This window comes from Rhipicephalus sanguineus, chromosome 4 (assembly GCF_013339695.2).
Source record: "Rhipicephalus sanguineus isolate Rsan-2018 chromosome 4, BIME_Rsan_1.4, whole genome shotgun sequence".
Lineage (NCBI taxonomy): Eukaryota > Metazoa > Arthropoda > Arachnida > Ixodida > Ixodidae > Rhipicephalus > Rhipicephalus sanguineus.
Genome location: NC_051179.1, coordinates 171,381,909 through 171,402,470, shown reverse-complemented (window position 1 = coordinate 171,402,470; position 20,562 = coordinate 171,381,909). Strand labels below are relative to the sequence as shown.

At 46.4% G+C, this 20,562-nt stretch overlaps 1 protein-coding gene across 1 annotated transcript in view; it reads right to left on the bottom strand.

Moving 5' to 3' along the window:
- Positions 1 to 1,333: 1,333 nt before the first annotated feature.
- The window catches only part of LOC119391842 (glutathione S-transferase 1), a 31,779-nt gene continuing 12,550 nt past the window's right edge, over positions 1,334 to 20,562 (bottom strand). Inside the window, exons 3-5 of the mRNA XM_037659490.2 lie at positions 14,591 to 14,732; positions 12,340 to 12,504; positions 1,334 to 1,774 (exon numbers count right to left, since the gene is read on the bottom strand). Coding sequence (XP_037515418.2) covers positions 1,631 to 1,774; positions 12,340 to 12,504; positions 14,591 to 14,732 — 451 coding nt within the window. The 3' untranslated portion in view covers positions 1,334 to 1,630. The remainder of the gene's footprint in view (positions 1,775 to 12,339; positions 12,505 to 14,590; positions 14,733 to 20,562) is intronic.

The window sequence follows — 20,562 nt, the reverse complement described above, 5'->3', positions numbered from 1 at the left end:
AAAAGACGCCAGCTGCTTAACGAAAGACGCCAGATGTTTTCTAAAGCAATGGTTTTCTAAACAGTGAAAATTCACAGCGTACATGTAAAATTAAAGTGAGCTGCAAGTCGTCATAACTCATCGAACCTTTAGTATAAACGCGCCCGATCTCACGTCGGTGATGATGTACTGGGCAGAATTTCCGGAAGATTCACGGTTTACCGATGAGCCTCCGCAGCTTCGCCCACTCATCATCATTCACTCCGTGGATATGCTGTAATTTTTTTTGATAACTCTTTAACTTTTCGCGGTATGGCGACCTTAGCCAAAGCTAACTAGTGTGCCTCAGCGTCAACAACCGACGCTCTTCTGGCTGTCACCCCGCTTTCTCTACTTACGCTATCCCCGTGCGAATAGAACCGCCTTAGCAACCCTAGCAAAGGCGCGCTGCCGGAGCCAATCTCGGATGTCATGAGTGATGCATCATGACACCAACGAGCACCGACTGTGAGCGTTTCGGTAGTCTCAGCACGGCGGATCTTTTCGCTGCAACATTGTAGAAAACTATGGTCGGTGAAATGCAGCGTCGACGGTGATTTCGATTCGGTGACGACGCAGTTTCGCGATTCGCCTTTCGCATCAGTGTGTGATGCCTCCGCGCCAGCTTAGGCCCTATTCTAAATGAACTAACAGTGTTTCTGCGCCTCCTACTGCTTCGAGTGTACTGGCACGGACTACTAGTGAATGCACCCTAGTAGTCGCCCCTTCTCTCCTGAAATGACGACGCCTTGAAAGAGGGCATGTCGAGTTAGTGTTTATTATGCGCTTGTGGAAGCCATCTATGCACGAGATTCACCATGTGCTGTATCCAGGTGTCTTAACTACTACAAGTACCGCAAAGGTTTAATCATGTACATGGACGTTAGTTGTCGGGATGGTGCCACCAACGTCAACGTGAATGCGTCCACATCAAGCGGTGCTATTGCTGCCAAACACCACTAGACATTGTGAAAGCTCTCGTATATCAATTTAAGTAAGCATTGAACTACTGCGAGGATGTGTTTCACCTTCGTGTTTTACCGATTCCTATGAGGGATATATCAACTATGTTTCTTATACGCCCCCAACGCAAAAAAATCTTAAATAAACATGGATCAGATTGGAATTTTCTGCGGGCTACGCTGCTGTTTACAGCCATAGGTACGTGCGTCTTTCGCACGCACGGTCGTGATGTGTAGGTGTTCGAGTCTCCTTGCATATATTTGCCACAGTCAACCAGGGTAGGCTGCAGCTGTAAGAAACAGGTAAGGTTTATTTTGATGCACAGAATCATTTTACTTCGATGAGTTCAACTTTCATGTAGAATACATGCAGGGGCGTAAATGTTAGCCTTGAAATTTATCTATGTGTCTGTGGTCGGTGAATATGCCCAGAGCGCTTTTGAAATAGTTGCAACATGTGCGGTCGTCTTTAAAGCGCATATAAGCCATTGTCCCACAGGACATGTAGAAACCGCTTCAACTTTCTGCCGGCAAATATAGAAAAGCAAAGCGTGGAGTTTTGCGAGAGCGAGTATTATCCTCTAGCAACAAACGACACTTCAATACTGAGTCACTCTTTCATAGAAGCAACAGTGAATATCTTGTTGCCTCTATTTTGAATTGTTTTGGTTGCGAATGCCTCGCATTTGCTGAATTCCAAGGTCGTTGATTTCGTTGTAGTAGGGCAACGAAGATTTGAGTCGCTCGTAGTAGTCCAGGATGACAGGAAAGCGACCCAGGTCATAGTCGGCGCACTGCAGAAAAAAAAGAAACGTATGACTAAAGGTAATGGCGGCCCAATATTCGTCGTGCACAAATCTACTATGACGCTTGATATATATCAGCTACGAAACTGATAACGGTGAAGATACTGTTGACCCGAAGGTCGCGGGATTGGATCCAAGCCGCATTTCGATGGAGCATTTCAATGGAGGAAAATGCTAGAGGCCCGTGTGCTTAGATTCATGCGTACGTTAAAGCCCAGGTGGTCGAAATTTCCGCAGCCCTCCTTTACGTCGTCCCTCATAATCATATCTTTGTTTTGCGGCGTAAAACCCCAGCAATTATTAGTAGTATGAGGCGATAATACATCAATAAATATACTTCTGCTAAAGCCATTTGTATGATTCTTTCTTTTTGTGAGACGTGAACAATGCTTGGAGATGTGTTCAGAGCACTTCTTTAGTTACGTACTGGGTCTTTGCGTGCGACAGCCACGATATATTCATGAGGCACGTCGTAGTGAAGACCACTCAGAGCTAACAAAAGCGCGCATAAATGTAGAGTGGTGCTTTTGCATTTCGAAACGAGGCCGCCGTAGCCAGTAATCGAACTCGCATCCTCGAGAGGAGAGAAACAGGGAGAGAAGAAAAGTTTTATTAGAAGGCACAGGATTTAGCCGGCGTACACATATCGCTGATTTGCTACTCTGCGCGGGAAGGATTGGGGATAGAAATATATAAAGAGGAGGCGCAAAAAGATAATAAAGTAAACAAAATCTTTCGATAGGGTAAAATAAATAAAAATCAGACTGAGTCTTCTGGCTTTTGGGCGGAGACGCGCGCTGATTCTTTCATTGTCTGCATTCAAAGTGCAGCTAAGGTTTGTCAGTTTGTCGAGCTGCCGATATTATACAATTATGTGAATAGAATCGCACGCCTCTGTTGCGTGAGGCAGGCTAAAGGCCTACGACACAGTCAAATGATAAAGTTCTCAGTGTCATCGAAAACGTGCAATGTTCATAGAGCGCACACTCACCGGCAAGCGCTCGACACTTAAACAAAATATGTTCCACAGTTTCGATTGAGTCACAGTTGCTGTAGTATGAACTTGCCGCTCGACCAAAGCGGTACTGTAAGCTGTTTCCATAGGCCGCGTTTAGACGAAGGCGATGGTACAGATTTTGCAAGTGTCGAGGAATTCTGGATGGCAGACTTCTTCCAATATGTGTGTCGATTGAGTAAAGGAAAACCTAATGATGTGTCGGAAGGCTTCAAAGCCTCTTTTTTTTTTGGAAGCAAGACCTTTAGCCAGCTGGGAACTATCAGATTTAGTGAAATAAAGTCGCGTATGATTTTGGTATTCATGTCCTTTGCGTACCGCTTCATCTGCTTTTTCGTTGGCCAGAATAGCGAAATGAGCCGATATCCAGTGATGTGTGTTGTCATGCCTTGCGGTAATAGAAAAGTGATGTAATTACGCTATGTCGAATGAAACAGGCGGATCATTTGATTTCATTGAGAGGTTCAACAATACTTATAGCGCTCCCTTAGAGTCGGTAAAAATCACCCATTGGCCAGCCATTCGGCGAAAGATATAGAGGACAGTTTCTTTGATGCCATAAAGTTCCACTGTCGTGGAGCATATCCTCCACTGTAGCCGAAAAGAGAGCATCTGTCTTGTCGAGGCACATAGAAGGCATGGGAGAAGTGTCCTGAGTGGTTGAGGCGTCCGTGCGTATATTGGAGTGATGTCTACAGTTTGCTGGAGTGTAACGTTGGGCGAGTTGGTACATAATTAACGAAGTATTTGTGTCGCAAGTTGCGACTCGCAACTGTGAGCGAAGAAGAAAAACAAGAAAAGAGGGGATAGGGCGCCAGGTTTTTCAACTTGTTCATTTTGCGCACATCACCCCCATATATATATTTTCAGATATGCGCACAAAGGGGGAGCGCAGCACATCCACACTATCGCACAGCACAATATAGAACTATCGCACAGCACTATCTAAAATAGGCGTTCGCTCTTGTACAAAGAGATCGAAGGAACACTGGGGCATTCATGCCGCTTCTCTTAGTAGGTGATAGGCCTCAAGTACTTCACGTACCAATGTTTCCCTGCTTCTTTTTATCACACGCGTTTCCCCGAACTATGGTGCACAGCCGCAGGAAGCACAATCGAATAGCAGGTGTGAACCCACACCATTCTTTATCCATAGTATATGCTGCCTAAGGCGATCATTAACACAGCGGCCGGTTTGGCCTATGTACGAATTGCCACAGCTCAACGGAATTTCATAAACAACGTCCGCCATGCAACGCAGAACTGGCCGGGCGTGCTACTGTTTGCATGAAAGCTTGGCTTTCTGTGAATAAATGTGGGCGCAAAGCTTGGACAGTTTGTTGGGTGCCGAGAAAATCACTGGAACGTCATGCCTGTTTGCAACAGAAAATTTTTCCGTAAACGGGAGTCGAACCCACGACCTCTCGGTCGGCCACGATAGATGACGGACGCTCCAACCACTGCGCCGCGGTCGTTCACAAAAAAGGCTTCACGAATGCGCCTTTTTTCTCTCACATTTCCTCTCACAGTGCTCTTGGTTCGCGGGGTGATGTCGCTGTCTGGAAGCGGTAGACTGAAGCAATGGATAGCCTCTGTTATTAGCTCCGGCAACGCGCGGTTGCACCATTGCTACGGCCGTTTCATTTCGGGCGTTTCCAAAAGAACCGTAATTTGTTAATGCGTTAACACCACGATGTGGCGGATTTTGCCCAAGCCTTCCGCATAGCATTCATCCATGATAAAAAATGCAGTGGCTTAGCTCGGCTATGCCAGGATATACGTATCGTTAGCAAAGGTTCAGCTGATTATTCTGAGCTTTCCAGATTGTCTAAGATTAGCTTGATTGTCATGCTCACTGCTGCTCCAATGACACACATTCGGCCACATCGTTCAGAACCGGTAGATTTGGCCATAGAGTTTCCTACAATACTTACTAGAGGGAACTCTGGCGCTAGTGTCTATGGGAGCTGCAACGCATGACGCTTCAGCCAGCATGGGAATGATGGGTAGTACACAAATTTGTCTAAACTTCGTACTTTCGGCTCCGTTTGGCTCCGCGTCGGCTGCATCCGCTTTGTCGCAAAACGAAGTTCAGCAAAAGTCAGCAGTTTCACTTCGCCACTTTAACTTCTTTAGGCTCAGCGATTCAAATCTGGTCACGAAGTTCACAACGACTCCATTCTTTTATCCGAAAGAAAACCAAAACATAGCAATAAACAAAGCCACAAGTACGTTTGAAGCCGCAAGCACGAAGACTAGGCAAATTTGTGTACTACCCATCATTCCCATGGTAGCTGAACGATCGCAGCGCCAGAGTCCCCTCTAGTTAATTTTAGGAAACTCTATGGATTTGGCGGCATGGCCGGGTAACGATACCGATTGGTAACGCTAAAGAGCGGAATGTTCTGCTTAACGAGAAAGTTCTTGCACGTTGTACAAACCCGCGCCACGGTTTCACCCCACTCAGGCGCCGCCACTAAAAAACGTTTCACGCATGGCACTACTTAGCGGCGTCAAGTCTTTCATGTGCCATAGTCTTTCACACACGTCGCACACGTATCCAAACGGTCGCACTGGCGCTTTAGCTAAGTTTCACAGTATAGGCAGTCGATCAGCGAGCCTTGACGTCATCGACAGCGTCTTGTTGTTGCTGCTGCAGAGGTGGTCGGGCACGTCGCTCAGCATCCTGGCGACGCCGCTTTGCTAGACGTTCCTCCCTTTCCTCCAGTGTCTCCGCAGCGCGTTTAGCCTTCGTCTGTTCATTCTTCGTACGCTGAATCGCTAATTGCCAGGCAACTACTTCGTTATCCGATGACATAAGCTTCTCGGCTCTTCTGCGCCGTTGAGCAGCATTTGCGCTCTCCTTCTCCATGGCGTTACCCACCTGCAAACGCCAGTCAGAGGCGCTATTAAGCGGCACCAGCGCATTGTCAGACGGCGACTGCACAGCGAAGGCGAATAGCTGCGCGCGCCATGGCTACGACGTCACCCCTCTCGAATGCGCAGAGCAGCAGCGGCGAGTCGCGCGCGCCGGCGCCAATCTGTCTGCCCGGATACGACGCCGCTCCTCCTGCTCTCCGCCACCAGCCGTGGCGGGCCGCGCGCGGCGGTGGCGGAGAGCGTGTTTGATGCCGGCTCCGCACTCATCCTCGCGCATGCGCAGCACGGCTCATGATGACCCACGCGAAATCGGCTCCGGCTAGGCAAGTGTAGCTAACGCTACAAAAATAGCCCTGCGATGCCCATCTTGCTGTCCAACCGCGTTCCCCGCTTGAACCGTGATAAATCACGGCCAAACTAGAGGGGAGACAGTACGCGCGTCGCGTTTCCCGTCGAATTTCTGCCCCGTCCTTTGTGTGATCTTTCTGTGAGCTCGTTAAAGTTCCACGGGATGGCGACCTTATCCCAAGCCAAGTAAAGAAGCTCAGTGTCCAATAACCGACGCTCTTCTGACTGCGACAACGCTTTCTCTGATTACGCTCTCCCTCTGCGAATGGAACGGCCTGAGTAACACTAGCAACGGCGCGTTGCTGGGGCCAATGTCGGAGGCCGCAAGTAATGACCATAGCACTAACGAGCACCGACTGCGAGCGTTTCGGTAGCCTCAATGCGACAAGTCTTTCGCTGCATGGTTGGTGAAATGCGGCGTCCACGGTGATTCGATTCGGAGACTACGCAGTTACACAATCCATCTTTCGCGTGAGCATGTGACGCCTCCTCGGCAGTGTAGGGCTGCTTCAAAATGGACTGTGTTTTTCCGCCGCCTACAGCTTCGACTTCACTGGCACCGACTACTAGGGAGCGCACACCTTGCCGTTTCTTTGTTAAACTGATGACGCTTTCAAAGAGTGCATGTCGAGTCAGTTTTTATCATGTTAGCTTTGAAGCCATCTTTGCACGGGATTCTTCATTAGCTATGTCCAGGTGTATGTTAAATACTACTTCTACCACAAACGTGTAATCATGTTCATGGACGTTAGTCGTCAGGATGGAAATGTGCCAACAGGCGTCAACGTGGGTGCGTCCACATCAAGCGGTGCTACAGCTGCCAAACACCAGCAGACATTGTGCAAGATCTCGTATATCAATGCATACTGAAAATTCAACTACTTCCGCGAGGACACGTTTCACTTTCGTATTATACCGATTCCTATGACGGAGGGATCAACCACATACTTTTTTATTCGCAACGCATTTGTGTTTTCTTGTCTTCTCTCTTCTGGCCATATTTGCACGCCCTGTCTCTTTAACATGAATATTCACCTGCTAGCTCAGCTCTCTGTTATTCTAACTTTCTTCAAAGTGCGGACAATCTTGTGCATGTAGGGATGAACCAGAGGTCTCTTTTTCTGCACAGCGTCGGGCTGCGTGATCCATGCTTTCGACTTCCGGAGCAAAGATTCGGATACGCTGGTCAAGACCACCGAAGGGAAGCCGGCTGCAACCAGCCTTCAAATCTTTACATGAAAACTATAGCTCATTGTGTGGTCGCACTACTACAACAATGCAGACCCCAGACATATTGTCGCAATCACACTTTTCATGGTTGGAGTGAGCTGATTCATAAGGCAGTAGGTCCCTACGCGCGCGGGGGTTGTGTACACCCAGCACGAAATTGTAGCGTTTATTGACGGGTTAATGTCTAAAATCTGCAATTATTGTCTTGAGGTAACTCATGCGTAAATGTCGAGGCTTTGCCATAGTCTCTAAAGACTGACAAAACATGGTTTTCATCCTTACAAATTGTCGAAGATTTAGAGGTGTTTAGCAGTGAAAGAAAATCGCCTTAAAATTTCTGGGAAAAAGATCTGATTCTTCAAAGATATACTGCGCTACAAGAAACCAGGACACAGAAAAAGGGGGGGGGGACAACACATGCGCAAACTCACAACTGAAATTTTATTGAGTGAAGGGTGACATATATACAGTGAAGATGAAAAGAAAGATGAGCTGATTTGGCGAAAACTGGTCACGTGAACGCGTCAATCGCCATGTCACAACCTAGATTCTAGATACCGCACTTCACAGTCAGCAAGCTGCACCTAGGGATCGCTTACAGACGCCCTTGTTTTCCCAATCGCATAAGCTTCGTAGAGCTCCCGTGTAAGCGATCCCTTGGTGAGGCTTGCTGACTGTGAAGTGCGGTATCTAGAATCTAGGTTGTGACATGGTGATTGACGCGTTCACGTGACCAGTTTTCGCCAAATCAGCTCATCTTTCTTTTCATCTTCACTGTATATATGTCACCCTTCACTCAATAAAATTTCAGTTGTGAGTTTGCGCATGTGTTGTCCCCCCCCCCCCGTTTTCCTGTGTCCTTGTTTCTTGTAGCGCAGTATATCTTTGAAGAATGAACATCAACCAACTAGCCCAACTTGCTGCTCTTTTGAAAAGATCTGAGTCGAGGTTTCAAGCGAGCGCGTGGTCAATAAATGAGAAAATGAGGCATATATAGGAAAAATGCTGCATAGGCATTTTTCTCTCATGTATTGACCAGCCACTCGCTAGAAACCTCCACTCAGATGTTTGTCTCAGAGTTTTTACGCGTGAGCTACCTCAAGACAATCATTTGCAGTTTTTCGATATTAACCTGTAACTAAAGTAATAAGGCTGCAACAGGGGCTATTTGGTACGTTTTCATCTTGTATGCGCTGCCAGGTATGACACGTTTTGATGAGAAAAAAATTACACCATCACCTAAGAAAGGGAACCATGAGGGGATGCGAACCCGCATTGGGGGTCCACATCAAGTCTCCGTTTACGTTCACTCGGCGTTTCCGTTAGTGTGTGCGTTTTGTAGTTAGTGTTTGTGTTATCATTACGTAGCGAGCCCTGTGCTGCTGCTGCTCCGCGACGATCTCGATTTCGGCAGAGGTTAGAATGCTACTGCAACTGGCGCCGACGTTAACGTTACAACTCATCTGAACGGGAGCGAAGCGAGAATGACCGAAGCCGACCGAGCGCACGCGCTTATAAGAAATGGGGGAAGGAGAGGGGAGAGTGGGTTTACAGGCTGCAGCGGGGGGGGGGGGGGGAAGAGACGAGAAGAGAGAAGGCGACCGAACGCCTGCGTAAACGCCTTTGTAAAGGAGGACAGTGCGCGGCTGCAGCGCGGGGGAGGAGAGGAGAGAAGGCGACCGAACACCTGCGTAAAGCAGGAGAGTGGGAGAGAGAGGGTAGCGCGGGCGCCACCGGACGAAGCTCGCTCATAATATGCTTCACATCTAAAAATCGAGAAACATCACAGGGTGATGCGCAAACTAACAACTTACTTTGTTTCGAGAATGGACAGGCTTATGTACATGCTCGAAAAAGGAAGAAGGAACGCGAAAAGGAGCCAAAATTGAGTAATAAAAAGTGGTAGATGTTAATAAAACAAGACATATCAGCCTACGTATCAAACAGTGCCACCGATAGGTGTCATGCGTTACGCATGCGGTGACGTGGTTGTCTTGAAAAGAACAGTTTCTTTTTGAGAGAGAGAGCAGTTGAGCGAGTGCTAACGCACCCTTCGCTCATGTGCATATGACACGCTTCGGTGATATTCCTCTCTATCTGATCAGAAGAACACGCCAATACTTTTGTGTCTCGAAACAACGCCTTGTACTTACATTATGCCCAGTGCGAAACCAAATGGCAACGGTGGGTCAACAGCAAATACGCCTAGTTAAGCTTTCAAAGTATTTCATTTATGCAACCTCCCAGTCTGGCCTATGAATTTCCGATTAAAGGAGAGAATATGTTGTGTACAACGTATTCTGAGCATTCGACAAACTTGTTTTTGTGCTTAACATTCTAGGCTGTTTCCGTGCTTCCGCTGTCAAATTCATTGACTCTTTTGCAAAGCCCTTTGAGCTTGCTTGGCGCTGAAAAAACAACGCGTACGTCAACCTTCAACATAATTTTCTTAATTTTATTAGAGAAATTATGGATATGAGTGATCACAGCCGGTCTGCCAGGCTCCCACTAATCTTCGAGGGTTCTTTCTTGCCAGTCGTGCCGACTGCAAGCGCCTTTTCAGCGAATGAGCAAATAACCTTATCCGTGTACGACGCCTTCATTAACCTGATAATCTATGCTTCAAGGCTGGAAGGTACCGTGTGAGAGCAAGACTTCTTGATAGCTTGCTGCGCACAAAGCAAAGCTACTCTTTTCACCAATTTTGACTGGCTAGAATAGAACCTAAGTAGTTCATTAACTCCCCTAGGATTGTATGCCCAGCACGTATGATGCTTGTTCAAAATTACTTTTACGTCGAGGAACTGGATCACACCACCGGTAGGGGATTCTGACGTAAATTTGAGCCCTTCAAATTGGCTTTGGAACAAGCGTAAAATATTCATTAAAGGACTCTGTTCTTCTTCGATAGGGGTCCAACGAAGATAAAACGTCTACGTACCTAAACGTCTACGTACGTAAAGCACGCACAAATGCATTGTTCACGAAGTACTTCCAAAGATCTGTTTCCTTCGGCCACATACAGATCTGAAAGGGTAGGCGCTACACATGATCCTATAGAAATGCCACCTTTCTAAGAATATGACCTTTCGAATTCTACGTAAAGGGAAGTCAGATACAGGTTGAAAAGCTCCATAAAGTCACACAATCTCATCTAAATTCTTTTCCACAAGTCTAGCCTCACCAATTTCCGGGATGGCGTTCGTCACCGACTTATGCGAATGGGGAACTCAACACAGAGGAATGACAGCGGCCTTTGCAGGAATCTTGCGATCAGGTATTTTAGAAGAACTTCTTGCTGGGCGAGTTGGTGCATGTCTGTGATGGGAATCGTTGCGCAATCAATTGGACGGCTACAGGAAGGAAAGGACAAAGTAAACAGAAAGAGCGCAACCTATCAACCGGCTTTATTCATTTGGTCGCTGCATATAAATGCACTTTTTTTCCACACGTCCCAAATAAATCGAAAGAGAGGGGGAAGAAAAGGGGAGGAAACACATGACAAGGATACAATATTACTTTTTAAGGGCTCGTTTTTCTTTGTTAGACACAATGTTAATGAGAACTAACAGACAGCAATGCCAAGGAAAGTATAGGGGGTGTTATTTGTAGTAATTAGAATATTAATGTGAACAAAGTAAAGTGTACGAAAAGATAACTGTGAAGAAAGTAAAGTGGACGAAAAGATAACTGAGTTATCTTTTCGTACACTTTACTTTGTTCACATTAATATTCTAATTACTACAAATAACACCCCGTATACTTTCCTTGGCATTGTTGTCTCTTAGTTCTCATTAACATGACAAGGATACCTCACGTCAAAAAAATTGCTTTCTGCGCCGTACAGAGCAACAGAAGTGTCACTCACACAGTTGCCCAATTCCTTAATATAAAAAGCTTCTAATAGCTGACGACCTAGCGTCTCCTTGCTCCTTCCTAGAATGTTTGCCTTTTTGAAGACCGACTCACACCCCATGCATGAGCTGCAATGCGCGGGCGAGTTCGCTCCTTCTCTTCTCGTAATGGGCGCAGCACGCGTCTTTCTCTTAATTTTTTACCACGAAAGTATTTTGACGCCAGGGTGAATAAAGAACTGACGAACGTGATTTCCGTCGCGGAACTCAGTTTGTATTTCTTGACGTTGGACAGAGCTGGAACTACTAATATGGCGAGATATTCTGTTTTCGTGTTGTTAACGGTACTTATCAATGGAGGACCATCAATAACTTTGCATAGAAAGCTAGGTACTAGCATGCGTATATTCATTTCGCGCTTTTCAGTGATCTATTTTTAGATGGCTATTTTCCTTCGTTTTCCTATTACAAAGCAGGTCTTTTTGACACTTTATGATAGACAACGCAGTCGCCCGCGATAATGTTATTGAGACGCCGTCGAAAGCAGCCTCTATGAAAGCATTCACAAATTTATGGAACTGAGCGTGCGCATCATTTACTTCACAGCGCTAATGAACCTTGCGGAACGTCTTCGTCATCGTCTGTAGCTGTTCGTTTCTCATCGTACCGTGGTACTTCTGCAAAGTTAAGGATGTCGTGTTATGGTCCATACACCTTGGTGGTACACCAGGGCGTTCGCAACTGAAATAAGTTGCGCAGCTTTTGTGGTAACAACCAGCACTTCATGCAGAAAGGAACAACGACAACAGAGCTAGCACAAGGAGCAACCATACAATACAGTTGGAGCAGAGAGAAAATATGCCGCTTCAGTACGCAACAGTAAACTTGTCTACAGTTGTCACAAGAAGTAATAAAAGAAACAAACACAGCACAGTTGCCACTTGTAACATCACCATATCTGACGCTCTATAACTGTCGTGCCATAAAAATAGCGAAGCAAGAATATTCTTTTCACAAATTTTGAAAAAGAAAACAAAATGCATATCCAACTATTGATTGCAGTATGATTTAAATGATGGTTTCTAAGCCTCATCAGTAATTACATGCGTAGCGCACAAACAATTTGACGATTCCCCGGTAGGCAGTTTCAGCTTTAATCTTTAAAAATAAATATCTGCGTCGTTTCAGTATAACGCTGAAATTCAATTACATTCGCGCGTACTTGCCTCAGTGACGGTGAGCGAAGCGAGGATGGAAATGTCGGCCAGGGTGACGTCGTCTCCAGACAGAAACTTGTTCTCTCCGAGAAATCCACCGAGAAGATCCAGTGCTCGCACCAGCGGCTTCTCCTGGTCGGAGTCCGGGTGTGGCCCACCGAAGATCACAGGATACTGTTGCAAGTTTGAGGACATATGTCCGATTATTAGACAGTCCTAACCCAACTCATTCAGTATACGAAACGTAAGAACAAAATATTCGGTACTAAACAACATTTTTGGCGATGGCAGATGCGCCCATATTTGAGGTATTAAACCCCAGATATTATTATTAGATGCGCCGATATTTCTTGATGCCGTAAGCGCTTTTGGTGCGCCATAGCGCTTTCATTTTTATATAAGACCCTCACCAAGGATTTTTTTTTGGTAGGCCCTCCGAGGCTCCTGACCTAAATATCATGTTAGGTTCATGCCCGACGCTTTATGTTAGATACGTACTGGGCACTGCGGCCACCCGTTGGTTTGTTAGAATGATATAGCTCGCCTAATAACGCTGACCGCGTGAAACGGCGAGGAATATGCCAGAATAGATACAATTATTAGATGCGAAGCATCTTATGGCGGAGTTTAATCCGGTGGTGGTGTCCGGCGTGACCACCCTTACTGCTCATGCGCAAGCCGTCTGCACACACCTTCTCTCCACACACATCTTCTTCACCCCCTCCTCTCCCCAGTACCCCTCTCCCATTTCCCCCTATCCACACTCCCTTCCCCTCTCACTCTCCCCTCCCCATTCCCTCTCATATTTCCTCCTCTCCACTTCCGTCTCCCCTTCCTCATCTCACCTTTCTCCCTCTCCCCTTTCCCTTTCTCCACTTTCCTTTTCCCCTCCCCTCATCCCTTCCCCTTTCCCCTCCCTCTTTCCACTCCCCCAATGAAACGCGGGCTCCACATGCCGAAACGTTGCTTCGCATCGCCTCATGGTCCCCTTTAGCGGGAGATGGTGTGATGTTTTACTAATTCCACTTTATCCGTAGACGCACGTTTACGATTCCGAAGCGTCAACAGGAAGTATTCTGTGACACAACAACCTCACCATCGAATATCGAATGTCCGTCGAACATTAGTGGATAAACGAGAGCGGACCTGGCGTCTCAGTTATGAAAATCGATAATTTGGACATGCTGGGTGTTTAGCACAGGACACAGATCTAGCGACATATAGAAAACACAAGTTCGTGCTTATCATCTAGGAAACATTGTAAAAAATGCCAATATTGGGTGCTTTAAGATAATGAGAATGTATTTTTACACTATAGGCCACTCATTACATTACTTGGCGCTAGTGTAAATGCGTATATTTGAAGATGTCCAGAATGGGCTTCTGGAATCCCTTCCATAACTCAGCTTTTGGTTTTGCGGAAGATACTGTGCAGTGGGTGCTTTGGTTGTCTTACTCGTATTCAGGGCCGAACTAAAACAAACGCGCTAGTAGTTAGAAAAAGAGAGAGAGAGAAACAAAGGAAATACTCGGAGGTTAACCATTGAAAATCTCCGGCTGGCTGCAGTGCACATGGGAAGGGAGGTGTATGATAAAGAGGAAGACGAGTCTGCGACGACACTATGAAGTCATGACAATTACACCGTCCATGTACGACACGCCAACATGATCTGTGAACATTCACGGCTGGTCATTCAGTCCGGTTTCTTGAAGAAACCGCAACAACGCCTTCATAGCGGTTCGCGTTGAATACCGGGTATGTCACTGGCTTAGGATTTTGTTTTCCGCGTTGGGTTGGTTGTCTACCTGGCCTAGTGCGGCTGAGAGTGCTACTCTGTCGACGGTAAAGCGGGTGCACTCAGAGAGAAGGTGCGCAATTGTTTCGCTGTACGCGAAGAATTCACATAACGGGTTATTCATAATAAATCAATAGGCATTTCAGAAGGCCACTCCAAGCCAGAGACGGACAAGCAAGGTAGTGTCACGCCGTGGACTTATCCAATCACTTTAAAAAACCACGTTGCTGTACAAATAATATGGTGACGTGCTGTACCAATAATATGATGTATATCCATCGGCTTATTGACAACCAAGAATTCACGCGCACAAACACGACGTACATGAACTCACATTTGTCATGACGTGTAAAATATACACCAATGTTGAATTGCGCCATGCATAATAGAAGTGTTCACGCAGAAGTAGCACCTATTTGACATAAATATCAAACAATACATTACACGTATCGTCACTTCCTCACCAGTATATTGTGGCATGCATCGAAGAGGGTGCCCATGTCGAAGTAAAGGAGACGCTCCACTGAAGCTCTAGAGCGTGGATCAGTTGGGTATAAGGGACTATGAGGAACATACCGGTTCACCAGGTACGTCAGGATTGCGCGGCTGGAAAGCACCACATGTAAAAAGAAATACGCGAGTACACCACATGTACCTGTGAGTACACCACATGTAAAAAAAAGGCAATGTCCCCCCCGCCGCTGTCGCCAGCGCATAGTAGAACTACACCGACGAGCTCACTTTAGTTGAGATTTAAGTTATCGCTGCAAGGTGCCGCAACGCATGTTCGCTTTCAGCTAGTGTGTTGCTAATACAACAAATCATGAAACATTGCAATTATTGTCAGTGAGATTTGTTCCCAATAAATTGCTCAAATTAAACGCCACCTCGGTAGTGCAATTAAATCAGATTTGTATCCTGTGTGACGTCGCTCACCCATGGAACGTGCCATCGATAGGGGTGCCTGAAAACAGTGCGCCGCTACTATCTCTAGGCATTCCCAGATTTAATTACTTTTAAATAATTACATACTTCAACACAGAGTCACAATGGTCTGCGGATTATCCTAGTGACTTCCTCTACCGGATCAGTACATTTCTACGATATCCTCGAAATCATTCCAAGGTGCTTTTGGGAAGCACATTCGGAACCGAGTACTAATATCAGATAAGTTTCAATATTTCCAGGTACCTGCCTGTGAGAATTATTATAAACAGTTGTTCACGTATTTAACAAGGGTTCTAATCGCAGCTTATCGATGTTGTGCCAGCCATGTACCCCGTACATTTTTATCATTTCTTTCCGAGTTCCTCCGCACTTTAGCAGCAGTGACATCCCAGCAAGCCAAACTACCAATATGGTGAGCTCCAAAATGTGTTCGTTTGGGCACTCTCGATGTAGATCAAGGAGCAGTCGACACATTTTCTATCGTAATTATATGTGCCCTTGACAGCCATATGTCGCGTTGACTACATACATGCGGCGCATGAACAATGATGCAGTGTATCACGCGACAAGGCCTATTCGTAAAGACTCTGTTAGCCACAATTAACCGGAACAGTAACTTGCCGTGAGGCCATAGTTGAATGAATACAAATATTGCAGATGATCCCTAAGGATTCGATTATGTCACGTGAACATGGAAGCTTTCATTTTGGCTAGGTTATTGTTGCGGAGAGCTGCTGCATGTTACCGAGTTGTGTGTAAGCCTAACTGACGCAGCGGACACGCTACGTCGGTGGCCACGTGTTGTAGACATCAGCGCGCTGACGCTGTGCGCCGCCTATACCTAAACGCTTCCATTCTCCCCCTCAAGTCGGGAGATCCCCTTGTGATGCGGGGATTCCTTTATCCGTCGTCAGGGCGACAGGTGGAGTGCCCATCAAAGGTAGAGAGCGATGCCAGCTAGTCGTCATTTGCCGCGAGAGGGTCACGTGCTTTCCGGGAACAACTTTTGCCGAATCCTATTGGGTGCGCACTTAAGCCAAGGAACGCTTTCGTGTTGAAATATGCTCCTGCTATGAAAAACAACCAGTGTGGCGGCAGATGACCTACTGCAGCACGCGTATATTCAATGTCGGGCAGAGTCGCCCAGCCCGTTCTCATTTAAGGAGTATTTTCGCCCGCACATAGGAGAAACGAACTAAAGATTCTGCTACTTGACCGGGACCCAGGTTGACTGAGACACGTGTGTTCAGTCAGCAGAGCTTGAAGCAGTTATAAAAGGTTCTATTTATGCTGATTCTTGATTTTCTTTTTGTTGTGAACGGCTTTCACTGCGAAAAGTCTGACTTGTGATATTGCTAGGTGCACTGCAGTCAGGCGACGCCTGAATGCTATGGAAACATTTAGCAAAGCTTCAATTTGTGCTAGTGGGTACGGCATGCAATGCAGATGCGCTGAGCGAAATCCACAAATGAGTAACAGAACAAGAGTAGCGTAACACCACTAGTCCTGGGGTGCTATGCAGGATGGCCCGAGTTTGGCGAAACTCGAGATCTTTCCGAGCTCTGGCGACACCCCCTTTTGAACGAGCTAATAGTACGAGAAGGTGAAATCCATCCCTCAGCGCGCGCTCCGTCCATTGGTTACGATGGAACGCGGCGTCACGTCAAGGGCGGTCGAGAAGGTTGGGTGGTGTCGTCAAACTTCTTTCATTTGTTTGTCGTTCCACTGAGTGCAGAAGTGCACCCATGCAAGAAAAGTGGCAGAAAGCTCTACTAACTATATTTTTTATGTGTGCGCGCGCCGTTTGAATTCATTTTCGACCGTTTAATGTCTCCACTAAGAGTCCTTTAGGATAATCAGCACCGTGTCCTCTGAGATTAGTTCCGGCCGAACGCCTTATAACACGGCGGCTAGAGCTAATCGCTGAGGCCACGTGTATAAACACCATGGTCGGCCTGTACATTCTAGCGCGTTGCTCAGCCGGCGCGCGCCCTCGTCGTTCTCTTCTTCATCGTCTGCTCGCTCCCAGAGCACGTGCGCCCGGCTGATTAGCTAATTGGCTGGGCGGTATACCTAGCTAAGTCAGGACGTGCTATGACGAAGCTGATTAGGCCCAATCATGCGAAGGCCGAGCTAAGCCACGTCTTACTAAGACCATGCTAATGAAGTCGTGTAAAGCTAGGAGCAAGGTAATTAAGATCATGCTAACTAACACGACGCTAATTAGGAGCATTTAATTAAAACCAAAATAATCAAGACCTTAGTCACCGAGATCGTGTTAATTAGAGTCGAGCTAATTAGGATTATGCTAATTACATCTGTACTATTCAGGACCTTGCGAATTAAACCTGAGTGATTAATCTCGTGGTAATTAAGACACAATAAATTAATGTTAACTAACACGACGCTAATTAGGAGCGTGTTAATTAGGATCGTGCTCATTAGAATTAGGCTAATTACCTCTGTACAATTCAGGACCTTGCGAAATAAACCTGAGTCATTAATGCCGCTGTAATTAAAACATCGACAATTAGTCCTAATTAACACAATGCTATTAGAGCGTGTACTTAAAACGAAGATAATGAAGACCTTACTCACTGAAGTCGTGTTAATCAGGATTAGCAGTATTATGCTAATTACCTCTGTGCTATTCAGGACCTTGCGAATTAAACCTGGGTAATTATGTCGTGGTAATTAAAACATTAACAATTAAGAAAGGACATTCAATATCATGTTAGTTAAGACGTTCCTAATCAATAACACCAATATTGAGACCGAACTGACACGGTCATTACTCTGAAGCCGACCAAGCATACTGAGTAGACAAGCCACGTAAAAAGCTGGAAGAAGCTAGGTGATCACAAGCTCCTCCAATGGCTCCAGCCTTGCACAAGTAGTGCAAGCTGACCAAATTATTTTATATGCAAAGAAGCTGCTGAGTAGCGTCCACCGCATAAAACACTTGACAAGCACACCGGCACTATGACAGTCCCGAGTTGAACTGGGGCCTTTTCAGAATCAACGAGTTTGTGCCCGAGTTCGCGCGTCAATCAATTTGACTGACAGACGCCCGCGGCGAAGGGGGGGTCCGCCCACCGAGTTTCCTCTTGCCGTGGAACAGTGCTCACGACGCAACGCCAGCGAGCAGCATTATTCATCTATGAGCCTAATCGCACAGACTATGCACACACGCACGAAGAACTAAAGGTTATATCATCACGTGGCTACGATTTCTCGCATTCACTTTCAGCGCTCTCATGACGTACCACTCACAGCTATGAAGCAAGCGCCCCTGGTGCGATTTTCGGAGAGAACTATTTACTTGTTTAGTATTTACTTGTTTGTGGAGGCATTGTTTCTACCGATTCGCTACTACAGAAAAATTTTCAGACGTGTAATGTAAGTATAGCAGTAACCTGTCCGTTTATTTATCTGTAATATTCCAGAGAAGCGAAACGAGCTGCACCAAAGTGCTGCGCGTGCGCCCTTGTTGCCTTCGAGAGTGGAAATTTCCATGCTGCAGGTGGAACGAAAGAATTTTCCGAAAGAGGACAAACGCCCACGAACACGCCCGTGGGAGGCGCGATGATCAGTTGGCAAAAAGATAGCGCGACAATCATGCTGACGTTGCTGCACTGTCAAAATGTTGACTGAGTGGCGGCGCTGACGCGTTTGCACGCGGTGTTCCTTTGAAAACCGCCGCAAATGCCGCATATGCGCTTGTGACGCCATTCTCGTTCTTGTAGCCGTTTTTATCAACGCTGCTATCGCGTGCTCCGCACTGTCTTCCTGTCATGACCGCCGTAATGCAAGCTCGGAGCAAACTCGTGTGCCCGAGAAGCTCGGGCCATCCTGCATAGCACCCCTGTCCTCTTGTTACGTTAGTGGCTTGTGCATTTCGCTCAGCGCATCTACATTACAATACTATGAAACTTCTTGAGTATTTTTTAAATTATCCGATCTGATTGTACCCACGACGCGTGTGATGTTTATTGTAGAATTAATGCGACTGCCAGTGACAAGGTTATAATGTGCGTACATTAACGCTTCCACGCATGTACAAAAGCCGAGTGTTTCCCGTACGATCACTCACCATCGACGAACGTCTTCCCCGCTATATTTGTACTGCTTGTCATACTTCTGTACAGCGGGTGTTGCTTTTGCTGGGTACAATTCACCCAATAAATAACTTGACCTTGCCGTTACTTGATTAGTCACCGTCATAGCCACGTGACACATTTCTTGAAACAACGCAATCGCACGCTCTATGCCTCAACGAGGGGTGCATACAAAACTTTGGCGACCATGGTGGCCGGCTCTCGGTTTTCTATGCTGCGTTGCGATTACCGCCGGCGGCGTTCGCGAATTTCTTGAAAGGCGTAATCATACCTCGCGCACATGATGTTTAGCTTGATCTGAAATCTGCGTTGTCTTGCATGAGAAAAGAACAGCTGCTGAAATTCCTTCACAGCTAACAGGACACTTCAAATTAAATATTTATTTTGTAGCGAAGCGTTGGAAGCCTCCAATGGGTCGCCCTCTCGAGCGCTTACTATTTGGTCGTCCCCTTCGGCTCTTCTCTGACAGCGCGCTCCTCGCGCTCAGAGTCCGCGCTCTGTCTTGACTGTCGCCGTTGTGCTTCGTCGACTAGTGCCATTAATAAAGCCCTTTATAATTTTAACGATTTCTAATTTTACAGATAGGCGACAATGAAATGAAAGCTGCCATTGGGCAGCTTGACTAGTCCGCAGAACCACGTTTCAATAGCCTTCCAAAGCAACGTGGAGCGGCACGACTGCTCTTGACGGGAAGCGCCATCTGTGGCAGACATATCGTACCTGGGAATATCCACTGCGTGCCTCCTTTCATCACAACACTGCCTCCCCGCTTCCGCGCCCATGCAGAGCTCTTGGATTGCATCTGTGGTGCGTCACAATGTAAGTATTGTTGACTATTGGTACCGCTACAATTATGGCATTTTTTACAAGGGTGTAAAGTATAATGGTGCTGATACTCCCAAAAAATATTTTACACCCGCTGGGAGAAAGTTTGGAAATACGCCCAATTTAGAGTTGTTGTCCTGCTTGTTCAACCCAATTTTTATGGTGTAAGCGTGTAAAATATAGACAAGAAAAGCACCCGTATAGCTGTATTAGGGTTTAGAGTGTAATCGTAAGCCTACAAAAGAAATAGAAGATATTAAAACAAATTTCGTGCCATTTCAAACAAACATGAAATCATTTTTTTTTCGTTTTGACGTGATAGCGTTAAATAGCTCGTTTCGCAGAAATTCTGGTGTCGGCGTCGTTGGTAGCGTGCGAAAAATCGGATTGGTAATCGAGCGAAAATTGAGATGGACGCAAATAAATCAATAAACAATAAAAATTGTGGTTCGAGTTAGAATCGAGGCCAGGCCTTCAGCGTGGCAACCAGGTGTTCTACGACAGAGCCACGGCATTGCTTGGAGCTGTCTCCGAAAAAACAAAAC